The following is a 22,530-nucleotide window of genomic DNA, read 5'->3' on the forward strand; positions in this document are numbered from 1 at the left end:
ATTTTCAGCTTCATTCAAGAGAGGAAGCTAAATACAAATTTATTTAGATACTTAACTGTAAGTTTACCAGTTTTCACCAGCTGTGTGACTTCTTTGGAAGTCTCAGAAGCTAAAATGTCTGTGCAATCATTTCATTCTGTCCGGTGTTTAGCCGCTGAAAAATTCTGATTCTATTGCCGAAGTGCAAGTCAAAATTCAAAGACTTGCCAAAATACAGAGTGACAGACAACAGGGTTAAACAAGGCTAAACAAACGGCAGAGTTTTTACAAGATGGAGAAATGAGATGGAATGTTTGGGATTCCGTTGATCCAACTGAACTTGCAAAGATTCTTCTCGACAGGTAAACAATACTTCAAGTAAAAGTATTCGTAATGTTTTTGGAAACAGCGTAATTTCACCTGTTCACGCAAAATGGGTGTTTTTGCAAAGGTTGTCTGAAAACAAACTTTATTTGTGTAGTTCCGCTAAGTTACACTGATAACTAAAAAATGGCATATTCCACCTTTTTGTATAAATGTTACTGCATTAGCATTTCATTTGATCAAACTAAGTGGCTAAATAAATAACAGTAATTTACATAAAAAACATATTGTGGTTGACAAACATTAGTAGTTAAATGTTCAATTGGTTGGAAAGTCATTCTAAAAGTCTAACATCAATTGCTTACAGATGTCACTTGGTTTGATGTTTTGTTTTTAAATGCTATGCCGTTCATTCATTTTAAGTGTGGCGAAAAACTGTTGTTTTTTTGTAGACCACTATAATCATAACAAAAATGACAACTATTAAAGTCTCTATAAATGTTCAGTGTATTAAATTCAACTTTACAAGAGCCGTCTAAATTCTTGATGACCAAACTGACCTATAAAACTCTCTGGGTTAAAGGATAGGTGCACCACTTACGCTGTCTGGCAAATCGAATTCTCTGGTTTGAGAGAAAGGCCAACGGCAACTGTTCTTTTGCAGGTCCCAAATGACATCGCTTTAACTGCAGCCCATTCTTTCCCAGACGGCACAGGACTCGTTACCTCATTGGAAGGACATATTGTGGAATTGCGTTGATTCTTTAACTACATTTGGGTACCAATTTAGGCAGCTAGAGTCCTTTCGTGTGGCTGAGGTCCACCTCAGTCCCATTGGATTATCAAAACTACCCGTAAAACTCAGAAGCTTAGGAAGGTTTCGAGCAGACTTACTGAAATGCCCATTTAAAATAGTGACAAAGTGGGAATACTTACAACAACAGAACAATAGGAACAGATTTTACAACACCAGGGACGATAAAACATAGTATTAAATTGGATGAAACAATTATCCTTGACATGGGGGCTCTCATGTGGCACATATACTAGTCCTGGATGAACTGTGATACTTGAACTACACGTCTAGGATATTGGCAATCAGAAAGCTCTACAAAGGGTTTCCATATGAGTAAAGAGAGAACAGGGAACTTCACATGCGGACAAACAGGAGGTCATCTGGGGCCAATATCTTTTATTCAGTGGAAGGCTGCTTACTAACATAGGCTATCAATCACATGAACGATATTTTTTCAAGTCAGCATTAAAACTCCCAGCTCTGCCTCCATGAGGAGAAGTATCAGTAAGCTGGTAAGTACCTTGATGGCTGCTGTAAAGGTTATGGTTAAAACTAGTCTCTGCTTGCAAGTTTTATCCTAATTCTCAGTCTGGAACCGTTTCATATATCTGCTTATGCATCTGTGAGCAAGAGAGCGTGGGGGTTTACTTGTGGTGACACTGAAAGTCTTAAAATCTGAAAGGAGAAAAGGAGGGTTCAAGATAGATGAGGAAGGGGGCTTTCACTTGACAACCTGGAAAAAATTTCTCTCTACATTCAGAGTCTCTTTTCTATCATTTATTCCTCCTTCATCCTTCCCACTCTCTCTTTTTATCTGGTTAGCTTCAGTGGTAGGCTGCAGCAGTGTTTAGGAGCAACTTACCAACAGCAGAGAAGCTACTAATTTATGTCATATTTAATTTTGCAAACAGTCAAACAATCAGGTAATGATTAAACATGCTCTCCAAGTAAGTTTCTCTCAAATAACACCATGAAGCAAGTCGCTTCATTTGGATGGTTCATTCTTACAAAATAAAACTCCCTGCTGTTTTAAATGTTTTTTTTTTTTTTCAATGTAGCAATAAAACTATAATCCAGATTTTTGTTACAGTTTTTAATGAGATATATAATTGTGTTCCGCTTGTTTATTAGTTGGTTTTATTTAATTGCATTTACTGTAAATTAAGGTGTATTAATATACTCCGTATTGATGTTGTTTAACTACTTGATATCCAAATGTTAAAAAAATTCTGCTCTTAAATGGATAGTTCACCCAAAACTTAATTTCTTAATTTCCTCACCCTCATGTTGTTATAAACCTGTTAATTTGAAGTTTTAGTCATTCAGTTATGCGCTTTTGTCATTTTTACTACTTTTTTATTATTATTTGTTCTATTTATTATTTCAGTTTTAGAAAAACTAAGCACTAAAACTTATTTCAGTTAGTTGCCAGGGCAAAATTTATAGTTTTTAAAGTTTATTATGTAATATTTATATTTTATTTTATTTGAATTTTATTTAAATTATACAAATGATATGACAATTACTGTGATGAATGACCCCATTGACTTTCATTGGGTCCATTCTATAATAAGTGGCCTTAACTACTACTTATTTGATGCAATGCACTTATTTTGTGCATACACATTATTTACATTGTACTTTAAATATTTTATATTTAAAAAAAATACCTGCATCTAATTACATCTGTAATTAATTTCTGTAATTACATTTATAATTACACTGTTGATCCATCCCTTACACTTTAACCCACCCCTAATCCTACCCATACCATCAAAACCTGTCCCTAACCTTACCTGTATCCCACCTCAATAGCAGCAAAAGTATTTTGCAATACAATCTGAACACAGTTAGTACATTGTACTATATTTTTGATGTACAGTAAGTACTTAGTAGTTAAGGCCACTAAATATATAGTGGGGCCGCAGTAAATCATTGACATAAGCTCAGTGTTCCTGTGGCTCAGTGGTAGCACATTGCGTTAGCAACACAAAAGATTGTGGGTTCGATTTCCAGGAGAACACGTTAGGTAAAAAAAAAAAAAAAAAAAAAAAAATGTTGAATGTTGAAAAGTCGTTTTGGATATAAGTGTCTGCTAAATGCATAAATGTAAATGTAATGTAAGCATGAGTAAAAATTTACAGTTTTCAGTGAACTATCCCTTTAAGTCAACTATACAGACTTATAAATATATATTTAAATATATAGAATTTATAATTTAATTTACAAGCAAGTATGCTTGGTAACAAAGTAAGCTTGATCTCCATGTAGGTTCAGAACATCATCTAAAAGAAGAGAAAAACAAGTCCAGCCTTCCTTCTACTCATTCGAGATGCTTGGGTCACGCACATGATGCTTGCCAGAGGTAGGTCAGAGCATTCAATCTGGTTAGAGGATTTCAAAAGCATGCGACCCCACCCCACGGCTCCAGCGGAAGAGTCTGCACTGATGTAGTGCAAACCTGTCTCCTCTTTGCTTTTGTTTTCACTCAGGCCCAACGATTCTGCAAAGCATTCTTAAACATGATAGGATCACACACACACACTTAAAGTCTAATGATAAGCAGCTGCTGCTTAAGTGATTTCAGAGCCAGTTTTTTTTTTAAAAAACATGGTCAACTCCAATGTGATCCACCGTTCCAGGCTCTTGGAAGAGCGTAGTTGCGCTGAAAACCTGGACAAGAAAGAAAATGGAGTGACTTTTAATGGCTGTCGTGTGTTCGAAATTGTTCCCAGTGACCCGACGATTAGTTCTTGCACTAACCCTGATAGAACATTCCATTATGACTGACAGACATGAAGAGATTAGCAAAGACGACAGAAAAAGCATAATTTAAGGAGGAGGGTCAAATGCGAAGCTGGATTACAAAGTCATGACTGAAACAGCGATCACATCAAAGTAGGCTTTGCGCTGAGATTTGATGCTACGTGACAATGTGAGGTTTTGTTCTGGAAGAAGTTCTCCATGAAAGGAATCCAGATTAACTGGCCACATATCAGTATAATTTAAAATCAAAATTCACCCAGGACAGAGAATGGTTCGAGGACACAGTCTCAGAGAACAATATGTCTTTTTCCTTTCTCCACCGCTGAAGAACTAACAAAATGTAGGTTGATGAATCTGATTAGCGGTCGAGAACGGGAAAACTCCATAATGCGAAGTAGCCTCGGCTGGTACACCCAGTTTATGGTAAATGAGCCGTTTAAATGTTTCCCCTCCTCTTTTTATAAAACTGGCAGATAAATCTGTATCAAGTTTGTTGAGTGAGAAAGAACTCATTTTTTATACAAGGGTTTCTGTACAGCATCTGGGTTTATTAGTATTGTAGGTCCTGACACACTCCTCTGAGGTTTTTAGTCTGTCTGTCAGGAGTTTGGCTTAACAATCCAAAGAGTTAGAGTTTTGTTTTCACATGAAACACAAAGCCAACACCTCAGGCTTTTCACTTAACCTCAGAGGTCCAGAGTGTCTCAGGCCTGGCGCAAATGTTAAAATAAGGTTATAAAATACAAGGCATGGAAGGAAAGCGATACATAATTCCAATAGGACTATTATGTTGCCCTTTGCAGACAAATATAAGAATTTTGTTTTCCTGTTTTGCTATTGTTTCTAAGCATGGGTGACTCCAACAACTAACTAGACAATTGATGAAATCTGATAAACGTCCTCCTGTGTTAATTAGGGAAATCACATACAAATAGACTACACATCAACACAATGTTACAACGTAGATGATACAACTAGAACTGCTTTCACAATGCAATGTAAGTTTGCGAAGAGTGCTGTTTTAAGGGACTCGCATGCTCTAAGTATGTCAGAAAGCCTTTAAACCACTAATGGCGCATGGAAAATGCTTGGGGAAAAGGTCAATATGCAAAGTCATAACTTTCCAAATTAACAGATTTGTCAGTTCACTCAAAACAAATTTACAAGCTACAAGCGTTTTGCACATCAAATACATGGCAGTATTCCTTCACTTAAAGTATTCACAGTATGTGACCACATGAATAGGGCTAAACTCTCACTCAAATCCATGCTAAACCAGCATGTCTGTGCATTAGCATCTACAAAACAGGCAGTGTGTGTATGTGAGAGGGAAAGTGTAGGATCTTACTGGAGCACATGTTGATCTCTGTCCCGCGCACACCATAGTAGCCCGATGGACAGGCATGGAGACACTCGCCATACTGCCTCATCCTCTCCCTCCTCAGGAACAGGAAGAGCTTGGGTTGGCAGTTCATACACCCGTTGTCCTTGGAACACACCGAGCAGCCTTTACAGATGGGATAAGCTCCATAGCTAGCTGCAATGAAGCAAGACACAAAATAGATACTTTTACCAGCTAATAACACCAAGTAACATCTTGACTTGCCAACACTCTACATTTCTTTACCACTTGTCACTTGCTATTCCAGTAAAACATTGGTGATAATTCATCACAAATTAAAAATAAAAGTGTATTCAGCAGTATTTGTGTTATCGTAAAATAAATTAAGTGCTAAAATGCATTTAAGATACAAGTTTACTGACATCATCGCATTTGTTGTAAAAATATATGCATTTTAATAACTTACGATAGAAAGTGTCCGATTGTGTGTATTTGCCTTTGCATTTTTATTCTAATATGCAATAGTTAAACACTGACACCTGTATGCAAATGTGTATTGAATAGTAAACCAAACCAATACAAATGGAAAAAAAATTCTGAAGCTTTTCTAAGAGTTTGGTGGAAGATGCTGAAATACATGAAGACTGCATCCCATATGAATTTAATATTTAATGCAAGTTTGTTTGCTTAAATACAGGAATATTGTCAACTCTAATCCTGACCTACTGTAGTAAGGATACAACTTACTGTACATTTACACTTAATGAGGATAAGTGCCTTGCTCAAGGGAACATGGTATTAGCTCATGACTTGCGTCTTGCAACCGAACCAGCAACGTTAAGCCGTAAACCACTACACCACAGAGCAAGCTAACTGCAAAGTGCTTTGTTGAACGGTTAAACTTGTGCCGCTAAAGAACTGTCACAGACATTTTCATTGACACATAAAACTTTCACTGACTAAAGAAACTGTCATTACTGTGACACTAGAGAGGCCTGACGTTTTTGCAGAGGAAACCATTTTCGATGTGAGCAGCAGTGATTTGATTCAATGCTCAACTCCTGTATGTAGAGTTCAGACAGCCGATGAAAGCCCAAAACCGCATCGACTCTGAGCGGGATCATGTTGCTGGTAGAAGACAAAAGAGCCAGTAACGACCATACCGTTTCACAATAAAGGTCTCTTAATGTAAGTTCCTTAGCGTCCTCTTTACAGGAAAATGTCCTTGGGCGCACACAATAGCTGCAAACCAAAGACATTGCTATTGATTGAAGCCAAGTTTTAAATATCACAAACCAAGATAGAGTAACAGTCCGAACTGGACGACCCACCACAATGCTTTATGAAATATCATGCACTTCACTGACCTTTTTCCCCATTCCCTTTTTTCCCATCATTTTTTCTAAAGTCTGAATAAATAATTTAGAATGCAATTTCAGCATGGCTTCTAAAAGATTTTTCATGTAATCAGTGTCATTTATAAACACTCTCAGTAAAATTATTCTTAACATTCTCATTTGTATCATTTTGTCTCAATCTGGTTCTTAACTGAGGAATTTCTAGTCAATGTCCTAAAGGGTTATTGTCCTAAAAAGTTTGATCCCTGGAAATTCCCAGAAAGCACCTTAAAATCAGTAAGCACTGGCAGCTCCCTGTTCACTTAATTCAAATGTTGTCGTGCTTATGTCAATGTTCAGGTGAATGAGGTCCTTCCTAGTGCTCAAAGATTTATTAAAGATATACTTGGGGGCGTAATGAGACACAACCTCATGCCTAAATGCTAATGTTCTATTTCAAATTGGCCTGAAAATGTTTTGACTGCTTAAGATCAGAGCCCTAAATATGTGATGACAGACATGCAGTAAACCTGAATCTGTTTTATAGAATTATTATTATTAAATTTTTTTACCGGTTGTACTGGAGGTAGTTCTTTCGTTTGTAATCGTTTGTAATCACCAGACAACATTTGTTATCTATATGTCACACAGGCAGTACTGTGCTACACACACAGTCAAATATATATTGTAACAATGCAATGTTGCCAATCATCTGGTCTGTACAAAAAGCCCAAGAACTGATTAGGATGTATACATCAAGAGGAAATATACATACACACATAGTATGTAGTATCATGCTGTTTTCATGGTAACAAAAAATAGACCATTTTAATGTGTAGCTTATTTCATGCCACGTGACCTCAGAGTTTTTGTGATGAGGAAATGATCTGGACACATTTTTTCCCAAACCACACGTAAAGACATATGGTATACAGTTTGAACATGTTTATAGAAACATGACATTCACCGTAAATTGGTAAAAATCTCCCAGACTCAGCCCACACACTTCAGACCTGATTGCGATTGTAGTGCAGAGATCGGGCGGAAACTGGGACTGGCGTGAGGTTGGAACTTCAAAAAGCCGAGAACGATCGCAGTGTTTCCCTTATTGAATTTCCCTAATTGAGGGTGGTATGGCAATATCACAAACCGTTTCCCCTGTTCCTTAATCATAGGGGTGTTATTTATTTTATCCCACTGTCGGAGTTGTTTCAGCAAAGCCTTGCGGCACTTAAATGATTTCTTTAACTACTGCTGTCAACATGACCTTGAATGATCAAATCAGCGCATCGATCGCCCGGCATGGTCATGCCATTTCCCTCATTGCCTAGTGTTTGGTTGTTATCAACTATATTGCATGACATTCAGACATGTATTGATGGGATTGCGCTCTCACTGGTCTAGCAATTATCAATGGAAAGAATAAGAGACGCAAGACGTTTTTTGCCTCATTTGAGATTTTTGGATCAGCAGCATGTCTGAGGACGGCTTTCCCAGCTCTGACCACAGGCATGTCAAAAAGGAGGCTGGGATCTGGTGTGTCTAGGGCAAGGGTGTCCAAGAGCCACCCTCGAGGGCCCAGTGCTTCCACATTTTACGGAAATCTTTTTACCGCCAGCTGATTTATACCTGAAGCAATGACTGGAGTCTTCCATTCCGCATCGTATTTTCATCAATTCATAGAGGGGATCAAATTCAAGCTCTAAGCCAGAAAATATGATGGCTTTCCAATATCACTATCAAATCGGGTTTTAAAGAGACACTGGGACCCAAGAGGGGAAACAAAAAAGAGACAGTGCCTCAGTGGGACCCTATTCATATTCAGCATTCAACTCTATTTATACCTAAACTTGAGTTGAATAGAAATGAATGTTATGTCAAAATTATTATGTGTCATCTATGCTCTCGTTGTTTAAATTAAAAAAAGTCATCCAAGAAAAACGGAATGATCCCAGTGGCTTTCATACATGTAAACAACATCTCTGGCTATGTTTTTAAGACACTTTAGAACGCTAATTATCTAAGTGTGTCGGTTTGGCAGAATTTTGAGTTCTACGTAAATTACAGTGGATAAGCCAAATTTGGCTGCTAAGAGTGCTTTTTGTTCCAAGAATTATACCAGTATGAGCTTTAAACTTTACCATAGGTCTGTCATGTTAACCTGCGAAGGGGTAACTTATGCTGGCACGCATGTATGTAACAAAAGAATAATTATTTCTTGTTGATTTTTTTTTTTTTAAGAAAGAAGAACACTTTATTGTTTTAGCATTTCACAAAATCCACCCCTAAATTAAAATAATACATCAGGCCCATAGTCTCTATTTCTCATCCAAATTTCAATTTGTGTATAATTATTAATAATCTAATAAAAGGAAAGGATAGTATACCTTAAGCAAACTAATACAAACAGACGTTAAAGGAATACTTCTCTCAAATATGACATTTCTGTAAATCTTTCTTTCACAACATTGGACCTCACTGACTTTTAATGTACGCACAAAAAAAATGCAGAGACATTTAAAATAAAATATCTTGTGTTCCACTGAGGAACAAAAGTCATACAAGTTTCAAACAATAAGGTTATAAAAATTTTTTAGGTGAACTATTCATTTAAGTAGACTGTTGATATGTGTATTAGATGTGCACATCAATGGCAGACAATTTACTGAACTTAATATAAACAACTGATCATTAAAATGTGTAAATTAACAAATAATCATCATAAGTCAAGGCTAATAAAAGCATATTTTCAATACACGTAAAAAATAAGAATCAAAATCACCACTGGGGAGCAAAATGACAACAGTTAACATACTTTGCTGAAACTGATGCATGCAATTATTATTAATAATAATGCTGAAATACAAACTCTGCAGCAAGAACTTTCCTCATTTAAATGGAGCATTTGTCAACCTCTGTTGCAAATGCGTGTAGGTACAGTAATATGAGATGGCCTTTGTAACATATTGTATATTATAATGGACTATTACATTTCATAATCGAATGAAATTTTGTAGCTTTACACCCATATTCAGTTATAAAATGATTGCAAATGCAATATGACCGGACAACCTGTGCACTCTTTGAACTGCCCTTTCCCATAACAAATCGAAAGAGTTTACACTGAGAGCGCAGGACAAATGTTTCATGAAACCAAAATATGCAAGTGCCTTCTTTCATCATGCATTAAACGATCCATTTACAACCTAAACAACTGTTTTCACAAAGGTTTAGTCCTCTTTGAACATCTGTGCTAAAGACACCAAAACAACTCCAATTTACTGCAGTCTGATCAGAAGACAACACAATTTCTGCAAACTGTCTAGCGTGTGACACGGTTTTGTGTAAATGAGCCAACAAAAAGTTTGGTAATACTGTCTCCACCATTTCTGTCAGCCAAGCATGAGGTTATATGAGTGAACACAAAAGCAGCAGTACAAATGGATTCGAGGTGAATGTCTTGATTTGTTGGGGGAGCAAAAAGAAGTGTCTACCTCTTTTGAAGATGTTATTTTGTTCTTAGCTGTGTTTTCATTTCTTTCCCTCATTCTCTTAATCGCTAGCCACACTTTTCTGGGCACTTACTTTTCTCTCTCATTTATAATCGGCACATCACTGCTGACATCATCTCTCAAGAAAATCAAATGACAGGTAAGGCATCCATCTGCTGACAAATATTCATCTGCGGACAATAGTGCAATGAAATGTAACTTGAAAGGAGTGAAATATCTGGCCAACAATAATCTGTGCTAGTTTCACTGTGCCCAGTTTCTGTGGGGAGACTGTGGCTCATTCAGGTAAACGCAAAATTCTTGGTCTTCCATTCATGCGAATCACAAGCTCATAACACAACATATGATGGCATTGTTGGAGTCTGTTGCCTTCATTCAGCTTTGGCTGGCTTTGTTTTGAATCCTGATCAACAGTAATTGCAATGTGAGTGAGATCCAATTGAAAAAAAAACTGTCTAAGGTATGTTTAAAGACTCTCAAACAACCGTGACGTTCATCGCCTTGGGCCGGGAAGAAATGGCAAACCCCCACTTCAAACAAACACTGCCAACAACTTCCAGTGATCTCTCTTTCTCACACTATAACAAAAGCCTTTGACATCATCTCATGACGACATCCCTGTCTCTAAAATCTTGATGATATCATGCGTCATATGATATTGTCAAGATTCAATAGCTGTAAAAAGTTAAAAAACACTGAAAGGGGAAGAGGAAACCATGAAGAATCATTGTACAGTATCTGCAACATTGTGGCTAATTTGATGTTCTTCCAACTATTGAGAATTGTTTGACAAATATATGAAGATTATTCTCTTTACCTCTTCGCACATGGCATAACACTCCTACTAAGTTAAATATTAGTGGGATCATTTACAGTCTGATTCTTCTTAATATTATACAAAGTTTTACAGATGATTTATATGACATTGTTATAATGGTGTTATATATATATATATATATATATATATATAATTTATTTTTTTTACCCGTGTGGTTTCCCCAGGAAACGAACCCATGTATATATATATATATATATATATATATATATATATATATATATATATATATATATATATATATATATATATATATATATATATATATATATATATATATATATATATATATATTTATTTATTTATTTATTTATTTAGTACTTCAACTCAACTTCAATTTTGCTTCAGGTAGTTGCCAAGACTAAATTTCTACAATTGTTTTTCAGTTTATGGTTCTTCTAATATCTAAATTTTTATTTAATTCAGCTTTATTTCAATTAGCAAAAATTATTATTAAATATTTCAACAATCCATCACCAATCAAAACCATCAATCAAAATCCACCACACTAATCTATCAGAGCACAAAGTGATAAAATATGATAAATATACTAAGACCATTCAACGTTCAAAGTTGTTATTGAGCAATAAGCTTCACATTACTGGGAATGAAGTCAGTCTTCATCGCCTGGCTCATTTTGAAATTCTGTCATTATTTACTCATTGTGTCATTCCAAACTTGTATGAACCTTCTTTAGTGGAACACAAAAGGAGATGTTAGACTGAATGACAGTCTCAGTCACAATTCACTATTCAACTGTAATCTCCACTTGTGGAAGGAAGAAAACCATATGGCTTTGGAACAACATAAGGGTAAGTATTTTTGGGTGAACCATGCATTTAGAATCAGAAACGCTCGTCTCTTATAATGGAAAAGAAACTGGGAGTATGCAATAAAACTTTCAGATCATCCACTAAAAGTGTGCCAGTCCCCACATTGTTCCACATGGTTGAAGACAGTACATGGAAAACTGCATCAATCCACCCGCATTTGTTGCATGTGACTTTATTTGTCATGGTCATGGGTATGGAAATCACACTTAGCTGAAGATTAATACACCAGAGCCAGAATGGTGGTATATGGCAAGAGTACGTTTTGCTCTACAGGCACATTTCTCTTCCAATTTAGCAGAAAATATGCTGGACTTCACCTCCGACTACTTTGCAGCTGGAAATAGTCAGGATTTAGGCATCCATGCCCCCCCACACACCCACACCCACCTCCAGTTTACTTTAACAGATTGTACTGTATGCATATGTTTACAATTTAGGGCAATCCCATTACTTATAATGATTCTGCACCATGTGTCTGAGCAAACACATTTGTTTCACTGTACTGGCTTATTAGCTTAGTGAGAGTGTTCCAATGATACAGGCCTGGGAGACATGGCAAGCACCGATTGGTTTGTTGATTGGATCACTGCGATTGATTTGGTAGATTTGATATCCAAACATACCTTTTAAGCTCGGGCAGCTGGTACTGGAGTTAGTGTTTGCTTGCAGTTGGTGCAGGACAAAAATGGATTCAGGGAACCTAAGGGCAAACCTACTGACTTGTATACTAATACCCTGGCATGGCTTTTTAGTTCACAGATAGATTGTAGAGCACACACACAGGGACTGATTATTGTTGACTTGTCTTAATCATTCAAGTAGTAACAAATATGGTTAAGGTAGCCAATAATTTCAACTCTTACTCTTAAACTGAGCTATAAAATTTCCTCATCGATAAAACATTTATACATTTACTTGATTAAAAGTCTTGACATTTTTGTGTTCATAACCTGCGAGAGATGATACATGAGAAAAAGAGTTTAAAGAAACAGATGTAAAAAAGGAATCAATTAATTACATTGCATTACTACTTATATTAATGGGTTGTGAAAAGTGATTCACATTAAATTAAAGTAGGCTGCAATTAAGTATGAAAGAGTTGCCATATTGTAAATTCCATTTGAAAATTCCCGTTAAAATGAATACAATGTAAAAATACAATGAATGGTTGTTCATGTGCTGACACCTTTTGAAACTGCCTTCAGTTCACAAAGGAACAATGGGTGTTTTGAATGAGAGATGAAATAGCACTTTGCCTGTTATGCATCTCGTACACATAAAAAAAAAGACTGCTTTATGTGTAGACCAAAGATATGCAGGTGCTGTAAGTTGCAAAAGGCAATCTGTCATGACGAGCTGTGTGTGAGAAAATGTGTTGTATGTTTCTGCACAGCTCACTATTTTTTTGGAATGGAATTTGGAAGTCAGCAACTTTTTCCACTCCATAAATTCTTCTCAGAGTTAGATGTTCTGTTATGTTCTCAGGCCTATAGAGAAGAGGTGAGGTGTGGGTCTGAGAAAAGGACGATAAAAAAGATATACCAAAAAAAAATAAAAATAAAAAGGAGAGAGAATTCATCTTGAATATAAACTTAATTTTATTACGTTCTTCTTCCACTGGCATCATTACTAGATAATGATTATATTTACATTTATTAAATTGAATTAATCTATATTGAACTCTTTAATTTATGCTTCAAAAGATAGCAGTATAAAGAAAGTGGTACAGAAGCAAAGACAGGAGGGTGGTGGTGGAGAGGGTGGGAAGTGGAACAGTTAAAATTAACACACCTGTTGGTAATTTATCACACATAAACCTCACACCTAATTTTCACACCTGTGGCACAATGGGTTCTGAATCCCGCAATTCAGTCACACATGCTGTTCTACACACATGCTAAGGAGCTGGCTGTGAGTTCCCTGCATGGAGAAAGAGCAACGTCACGGCCAAAGATCAGAGAAACAGCGTGCTTGGGATTTTTTCACACCATTGAGCATTAGTGGACCTAACAAGACCCTCCTTTTCCACATCTGCCAGTGGTCCAATCTCATGCCACTTTATAATAATACCACTGCAATCCATCAATCCAATACAAAGTTATGCAAGAGTGATGATTTACCCAAAAATAAATGTTCTGTCTTTTACTGACTCTCATGTCATTCCAAATCTGTATGACTTAAGCCCCTTTCACACTACACGTTAGTCCCTGGAAAATGCCGGATCACCTTCTGTGTGAATGCAAACATGTCCTGGGATTGATTCCGGGATCGTTTCCAGGTTGAGGACCTAAGCCCCTTTCACACTGCATGTCGGAACCGGCATATTGCCGGAACATTGCCGGGTCGCCTTCTGTGTGAAAGCAACCACGTCCCGGGATTGATTCCAGCATTGAACCCGGGTCGGGGACCTAGTAACATTGCCGGGTTCAACCCGGGATGAGCGCTGTGTGAATAAAAGCCAGATCTAATGCCGTGTCGAAGTGATGACGCACGTTATTGCTCATTATATAACTCTAATGAAGTGGAGATCAGTTAGTTCCTCGCTTTCCGCGCTGACGCCGAGATCGTTCGCTTGCTTCAGTGAAAGTATAACGTGCCTAACGTTTTCGACTCGTACATTACACGTCACACCCTGATGTCACGTGTCGTTACGGGATCTTTACGGGTTGTGTGTGAAAGCACACACATATCCCGGGTAATCTGACAGTGTGAAAGTGCAAAATCTAGCGACCCATTAACAATTGCAGGAACACTTTATCCCGTATATTTGCCGGAATGGCAGTGTGAAAGGGGCTCTAGTAACATTGCCAGGTTCAGTCCCAGAACGACCTCTGTGTGAACACAAGCCAGAAATAATGCCGTAAAAGGTTTGTCGTAGTAATGACGCATGTTATGGTGCGACTCTTTTACCAGGTGTTTTGAAGGCAGATCAACGTTCGTTATGAAAATATATGTGCAAACTGTAATGAAGCAGAGGTCAGTTAGTCACTATCCGCGCTGAAGCTGAGATTGTTCGCCAGCTTAAGTGAAAGTTAACATGCCTTGCGTTTTCGACTCATACATTACATATCACATCCTGATGTCACGTGTCATGACGGGACCTTTACGTGTCTGTGTGTGAACGCTCGCACAGATTCCAGGAAATCATTGGCAGTGTAAAAGGGGCAAAATCTAGCGACCTGGGAACAATTGCTGGGAATAACTTTGGGGTCCAAACAACATTGACTTTCATGGGGGAAAATCTAAATTCACAGACATTAAAAAAAATATTTCCTTTGGCACTTGAAAAAAATAAATAAATGTTAAGTCATACATGTTTAGAAGAACTATCAAGTGATTTCCAGACTTGGATAAGTAAAGTAATAAAACTCTTAATACACCATAGAATATATGTTCTTCTAAAAATGCCAAACTCTAAAACTCCTTCAAATATTGTTGGTCTTGGAGTCAAAAAGGTTGAGAACTAATGCACATGAGTGGTATTGGTGGGTTTTGGTGTTTTGCTGTGCGGTTGCTACCCACCGATCTAAATTATATTCTGGTCAGATATAATTCAGTTCTGGGGTTTCCTTTCATTTTGTCATCTGTCAGCAAAAATATTGTCAAATTGCTTGGAAAATTAACAGCACACCTCCTCTCAAGCTACATAGTTTGAGGAATCATTCACATTCTTAGCATAGATTAATTACACGATAAATGTAATACTAACCATCAAGGTATTGTTTGAATCTCTGTTCGAGTATTAGTAACTGTAAACACTTCTAAACTAAGTTTAAACCTATGACTGCACATAAAACTCATCCACACACTATCCAGCAGACCTCCCTCTAAAACTTTATTGTTTGCCTTCACGCCTTAATCTGCGCTATGCTAGGAACATGAAAGGTATTACCTCATTAACCCTTTAACGAGACCTCTTCTCCACCTCCCTGGGTAAACCCTTCCCTACCAGGCCAGATCAGAAGTGATCCATAGGGTCAAAAGTGGAGAGCACCACGGGGGTGGCAGGCAGAAACATGCCGAGGAACCTCATATGGTCCCAACCACTGAGAGGGGACTTCAAAGCCTGATGCCCAAGACTGAGTCTTCTACTCCATAAATAGCTGCAGCAGACCCTCCAAAAACTTCTACTGAGCTAATTAAGCAAAAATTCAACAGGATACCACGCAACACCCATTCCATCGACTTCAAAAACGGCATGCATACGATCAGCGTAAGCCTGAAAATAACAAAAACAGGTTCTACAGTTGCGGTTTCCTGCACACATGGGTGGCACAATGTATAAAATCTGCGTGTATTGTTACAAATTTGTCAAATCCCTGTGAAAACCTGGCAAGCGAGGACATGCCAGAACACTTCCAGATACAAATGAACACCAGGGCAGGGTTTTATGTAATGGCCGCTCGTCTCATCTGCTCCCCAGGGCAGAGCTTACACTAAAGAGCTCCATGATAATCACTCAACTTCAACCTCTTCTTGCTCTTACCAAAACAGACCTGTCTGGCAGCCAGATACATCTCAGATAGGGCCCCTGTACGGCCCCGTACTCCCATAAACACTTGGCCACATCATGCAACTTTCTTCTTTTGCCTCTGAGACATGAAAGCGGTGTTGATCTCGACAAAGTTTTATGCTAAAAATGTTTATTGACAAAATGATAAGACAACATTGCAGTCATTGTAAAGATAAATTAAATACATACACAACATTAACATAATATTACAACTTACACTAGTTTTTTTTTTTTTTTTTTTTTTTAAAGAAGTCGGTACTTTTATTCTATTAAGATACAGAATTGATAAAAAAATCTGTCACTGTCACTTATAAAAGACTTTTATAATGTTACAAAATGTCTTATTTCAAATACATTATGTTCTTTTAAACTTTCTATTTATCAAAAAAAAAAAGAAAAAAAAAAAATCCCAGGAAAAAAATGGATCACGGTGTTCACAGAAATAATAAGCAGCATAATGGTTTTAATAATAAGCATTTAAAACAATTTCTGATTAATCATGTGATGCTGAAGACTGGAGTAATGGCCGCTGAAAATTCAGCTTTGGCATCACAGAATACATTACATTTTGAAATATGTTAAAATAGAAAGCAGTTGTTTTAAAATGTAATAATATTTCAAAATATTACTGTTTTCACTATATTTCTGCTCAAGTAACTTCAGCCCTTGTAAGCAGATAAGAGACTTCTAGCAAAAATATCGAAAGAACCTACCAACCCAAAACTTTTTAATGGCCATTCAGAAAATTCAACAAATACACAAAAGAACTGAACTAGACATGCCATTTAGAATGTGTAACTCATTTACGTAAAATACTTTGTTCTTAAAATATCCTAAACAGTCACTAAAAGAAAATATTTTTATGCTTATAAACATTAAAGTTAAAGTTAACAAAATGTGCCTATATATATTAAGATTAAAATTGACTTGAATGAATTTGCGGACTAAATAAATGTAAATACGTGCAAAAACAGGCTCTTGTTAATTACAATGACAATGTTTATTACAATGACAAACTAGTAGTGTCTATTACTGGAGTGTCACCACCACATCCATTATTAGCACATGAACATGAAAAATACATGTGACCCCTGCCTGCGGATACCTCCAACGTACCGTCCTCTCCGTGACAGCTGTTTACACAAGAGAAGACGGTGAGCTTCTGAGGTCTGGCTCTGGTTCAGATAAAATAATACACAGCTGTAGTCAGCCAAGATGTAATACAAGTGGATAACTGAGAGGATGAAAAAAGGAGGAATTTGTGAAATGTACAAGGATATTTTCTCTTTCCCTTCCTCCCTAACCTTTTCTTTACCATTCTCTCCTGCCTCTGGTCTGACCCCCTCTAAATATCTACTACTCGGTCGGTAGTTAAAGACAAATGGAAAATAAAGGGACAAAAATAGAGATATACTGAAGTCGCACAATGCATAAACTCACCACAATTGAAGTCCTCTGTGTTCTGAAACTGAAGAGGCTGAGGAATGCGTTTCAAGGCCACATGCAAATTAAAATCATAACTCAAGCTTGCGAATTTCCCCAAATTATGTGCAACAGATTACAAAGCACAAAACAGGGCTTTTCTCCCTCAGTTGTTTCCTATTTAGGTGGCACAATGCCAGACTGCATAACATGCGTGCACACGAACCAACATCACCAAAGACAACAGTCTACAATAACTGCTGCTAGACTGAATCTTCCTGTTATCACACAGCTCGTTGAAAAACTGGATTCTGATGTGTCATTCGGAAATCTTATATATATATATATATGTATATATATATATATATATATATATATATATATATATATAACTCAAGTCAATATTGAACTCCTTACATATTTAACTGCAAGTATGTACATTTTATTTTAAAAAAAAGTAATGATGTAAGACCCCTCCATTTGGGGTTGGTAAGGATTTGTTTATATATATATATATATATATATATATATATATATATATATATATATGCTGATTTGATGCTCAAGAATAGCTGTGCTACTTAATATTTTTGTGGAACTGTTATACATTTTCCAGGATTAAAACTTAATTTCATTAGTGTAAAAAAAAAAAAAAACGGTATAACGCAAGTTTAGTAAATATTTTTTTTGACATGCATCAATGTGTACCTTCTCTCTCTCTCTCTCCCTCTCTCTCTCTAAATATATAAATATATATATATATATATATAAAGTAAAAGGTTACTTTTTCTCTTCAGGGAACAAATACCTCAGTCTGTGAGAGAGAACTTATAAACCATGTAAGTGACAGCATGATAGTAATGAAGTTAATTGAGCATTTTATACTCCTAGCCATAACAAATTCATAAGATTGACACAGAATCGCCCATTCATTTCCTATTTCCCATTGCAAAAATTGCACACAGCTTATTATATAATAGAGAACAGAATGTTTTGAAGACCTTTTTGTTTAGTTCTGTTGCATTAAGCGAGGTTGCATATGACTCATGACTCAATACGCAAACAAATACGCTGATTACAGATACATGTTGGCTACTGCTCTCAAACCGCTGACACTCACTTTCTCATCAACGGCTAGTGACCCTTGAGGACCTCTTCACATCTGAGATGCATGCTGAATCCTCATAGAAAGAGAGGAAGTGTGGGAGAGAGACAAAGAAAGACAATGAGCTTAGCGCCAGGGCATTATAATGACTACCATGCCTGGCCTTGATTAAAACCACACCAGGGCTTCTGGGTTCCACAGGCAGGCAGGCAGGCAGGCAGCAGGCAGGGTGTCTACCTCCCTTCCAAGTTCTTAGAAAGTACAGACGTCCTCGACCCAGACCCACAATGAAGACGGGCACAATGACAGGGCAAAGGGGACGAGACCCAAGCTCAATTCACGGACAAATTACAAGCGAGCAATGTAGCTTTATTGCCCCTGACCGGCTCACTTCCGCACCATACTGAAAGCAAGGCGTGTGGATGGCTGTTTTGATGTGGTGTGGATGCGTAATTAGAGGTCCTATCAAGCGCAGGGGAATGGAGGAGGCCTGTCCATCTGTCGGGTGTTAGTGGGACGGGGAGGGGGAAACGGCAGCCCAGTGCTCCCCCTTGTTGCTGTTCCAACGATTTGTGTAGGCGTGGATGTAAATATCCATCAGAATAGGAGACAGACCTCACACGCCTGCATATGTATGTGTGTTTCTGTCTGAGGAAGCCTCTAGAGCTCATGTTACAACAAGGCCTCGGCTATCGATTCGGACTAGGTACAACAGAAGGCCTGCACACACACGGACCGATGTTCTCGCAAAGGACGAACATAAATGCGGTACAGAATAGAACCTGGCAAGGCCTGGGAACACAAAGAGCCTACTCAAGGCAGTTCGATTTCTCCAACCCTTCCAAAGCACTTTGAACCACCAATTAAATTCTTCAAAATGTCCGGCACACTCAACTGACACTCCATTACCCTGTCTGTGCTCTCCTGTCCTTTCTCATATAGCTGGATCAGGATGGGAGGGGTGGGTGATTCATATGGAAGTGTACAGTGCAAAAGACCAGCAAGGTTTCTTTACGTTCAAGCTCTGCTCCAAAATGTAGTGTACTTCTTCACTGCCTACTTATCTACATAGGCAGCTACATTCTAGAACAGCATTCTAACTAAAACATAACCTCCACATGATCAGTGATTTGGAAGGCTCAACAGAAGGCAGGAATTGGTTAAAAACATCTACATTTCACTCTGTTTTAATGCAACACAATGGATTAATGTGCATACAAGTATATTTATCAATTTTCTTTTTGAAACCCATTTTAAAATTGGCTTCTACATGATGGACAAACATGTAAAACAGGGAAAAAAAATTGTCAGATCAGAAGGAAGCATAATCAAGATCCAAATTTTTCAGAAAAGACAAGTTGGAAATGTACTTTTGATGTCTTAAAATGCTGGCTATTGAGGAAGTTCACTAGTTTTTGGAACAGAGTGAATATCTGTCACAGAACAGGCAAAACTAGGCTATGTCTGTGACATGCAAAATGTTTGTCTCACTTCATCAAGTGTCCAGATGATACCAAGTAAAACCAGTACTTGATGTAAAAAGCAATGCTTTTCAAAAACACGCATGGTACAGATGTGCAAATGTACATTATGCGTTTTTGCATTCAAAACCAAAAAGAAAGGGTGAAACAGAACAGAATGCAGCGGGCTACTTTTAACTGGATATGCCATCCTAAAATGGTGACAAATTGATACAATGGAATACCATCAATACCATTTAGTTTCATTGTAATCATTGTATTACTCAATTTACTATTTTAAACTATTTGTTTAATGTTAAAACAACTTGTGTTATATGCTCACATCTTGGAAACAAGTCCAGTATTCAACAGTTTTACTGCTCAATAACCTCAAGATAATCAAACTCAACAGGCTTTACCATATTTAGCAGCCTTATAAGAAATGCATTAAAGTAAAATTACTTCAGGGAGCTGGCTGTTGAGGAAATAACAGAGGTGAACATATAAAAAATATCTCCCTGGAATTTAAAAGGCACACTGGACCTTTTGTCTCTGGCACCACAGTTTTCAATCACTATCGAGAAATATGGAGCTTATTATAATAAGATTTATATAAGAAGTCGATTTTATTTCACATTTCCGAAAATGAACCTTTACAGCGTGGTGAATTGTAGCCCGAGAGGAAACCATCTGTTTGGCATTTAGCTTTGCCAACATACGGGATCTTCTGATGACAACGATTGGGGCCAATGGTGAGGATCCCCAAGTGTATGTTAAGTGTATGCATAATGGGTATTTCTCTGTTGCGATATGATGAATGAAGGCGTGGAAAGTGTTACAAAACCCTTCTCAGCTGCATGCATTCAGTGCTCATCAGTTCTCTGCTTGAAACATGAGGCAGCACCCTAGTGACTAGGAAAGCATTTGGATGCCCGATCTTGTGCAAATGTCCTATTAGTTAATTGAGTTAATAGTGAATAGTTAATCGTAAAGATGATATGGGGATATGTCTTTAATTACTTTTCTATGCAATCAGACTTACAAATTCCAGTGAAAAAAAGTGGCCCCACTTGTATCTATATAAACAAGCACCAAATTGTGCAGATACACTCTTAAAATATTCCAAAACGAGTTTTCACAGTGATGCCATTAAAGAACCATCTAGGTTCCCCAAAGAACCTATCAGTGAATAGTTCTTAAAGAACCATTTTATCTTAATTCATTATAATTATTAGTCTATTTCCACTAAAACAACCTTGCAATAAAAAGGTTCAATGGATGTTAAAAGCTCTTCATCGAACCATCAATGGCAACAAATAACTTTTATTTTGAAAAGGGTACAGGATACCTGAAAGGGGAAAGTGAGAAACAAAAACGAGAGAAGGAAGTCTCATCATATAGAACACCAAAAGATTTAATCTGTCTCAGGTGATTGTGCTCCAACCATCTCTAACTGATCTCCTCAAATATGCCATCCATCCCTCCCTCAGTATAAACTCTTCTTCTAATGATGTTTTCTCTCACACACACTCAGAGATTCACCAAAGTGATCTTGCCACAGATGGACGGCAGGCTGCGTTGCGACAGGAGAGGGACACAGAGAGCACCACCAACTCCGTCTAACCTGCTGGAATAAAAAAAGTCACTCCTGCTTATGAGAATGATTGGCTGGCTGAGAGAGCTGGATGTACTTGATGAAACTAAATGAACATCAATTCCATAGAACATCACTTAAATTATAGATTAGAATGAAACGACATGTCACATTTTCCAAAAAAAAAAAAAAGAGGCAGATTTTTTTTTTTTTTAATAAAGAGACTCTGGAGTCATCCATCCTGTCACACACTTCATCAGAACATTAAGTGGCATGAACATAGCAAGAGCCAACATTAACACTTACACCCATAAACCTGGGACCTTGGGTAAACTTGTACAAAGCATAGCTAAACAGTTCTTTTTGTCATTACTCTTTTTTTTTTTTTTGTCTTCCCGAACAAATTTTATTGACCTAATCACTGTAAAACAAAGAGGTCTTTTACATCCTAAACTCTGCTCTTGCGGTTTTAAACTCAGGCCAGTTTTTTGGCATGCAGCAAAGACATAGTTTACCCAAAAATGACAATTCTGTCATCTATTGAAGGCCGTTTTAATAACATAAAAAAGGTAATTGTGACATTTGACATATGTCCCACATATTCTAAGCTTATATCTCGCAATTCTGAAGAAAAGGTCAGAACTGAGATGCTAACTCAGAATCTCAGATTTCTGACTTTACTCCTTGCAATTATTATTATTTTTTTGATCTA

General features: G+C 37.2%; 1 protein-coding gene across 1 annotated transcript in view; it reads right to left on the bottom strand.

Moving 5' to 3' along the window:
* The window catches only part of LOC127974401 (R-spondin-2-like), a 52,739-nt gene that overhangs the window by 25,404 nt on the left and 4,805 nt on the right, over nt 1–22,530 (bottom strand). The window contains exon 3 of the mRNA XM_052577635.1: nt 5,214–5,402. Within this exon, the coding sequence (XP_052433595.1) occupies nt 5,214–5,402 (189 nt within the window). The remainder of the gene's footprint in view (nt 1–5,213; nt 5,403–22,530) is intronic.

The sequence above is a fragment of the Carassius gibelio genome, chromosome B16 (assembly GCF_023724105.1).
Source record: "Carassius gibelio isolate Cgi1373 ecotype wild population from Czech Republic chromosome B16, carGib1.2-hapl.c, whole genome shotgun sequence".
Taxonomy (NCBI): Eukaryota; Metazoa; Chordata; class Actinopteri; order Cypriniformes; family Cyprinidae; genus Carassius; species Carassius gibelio.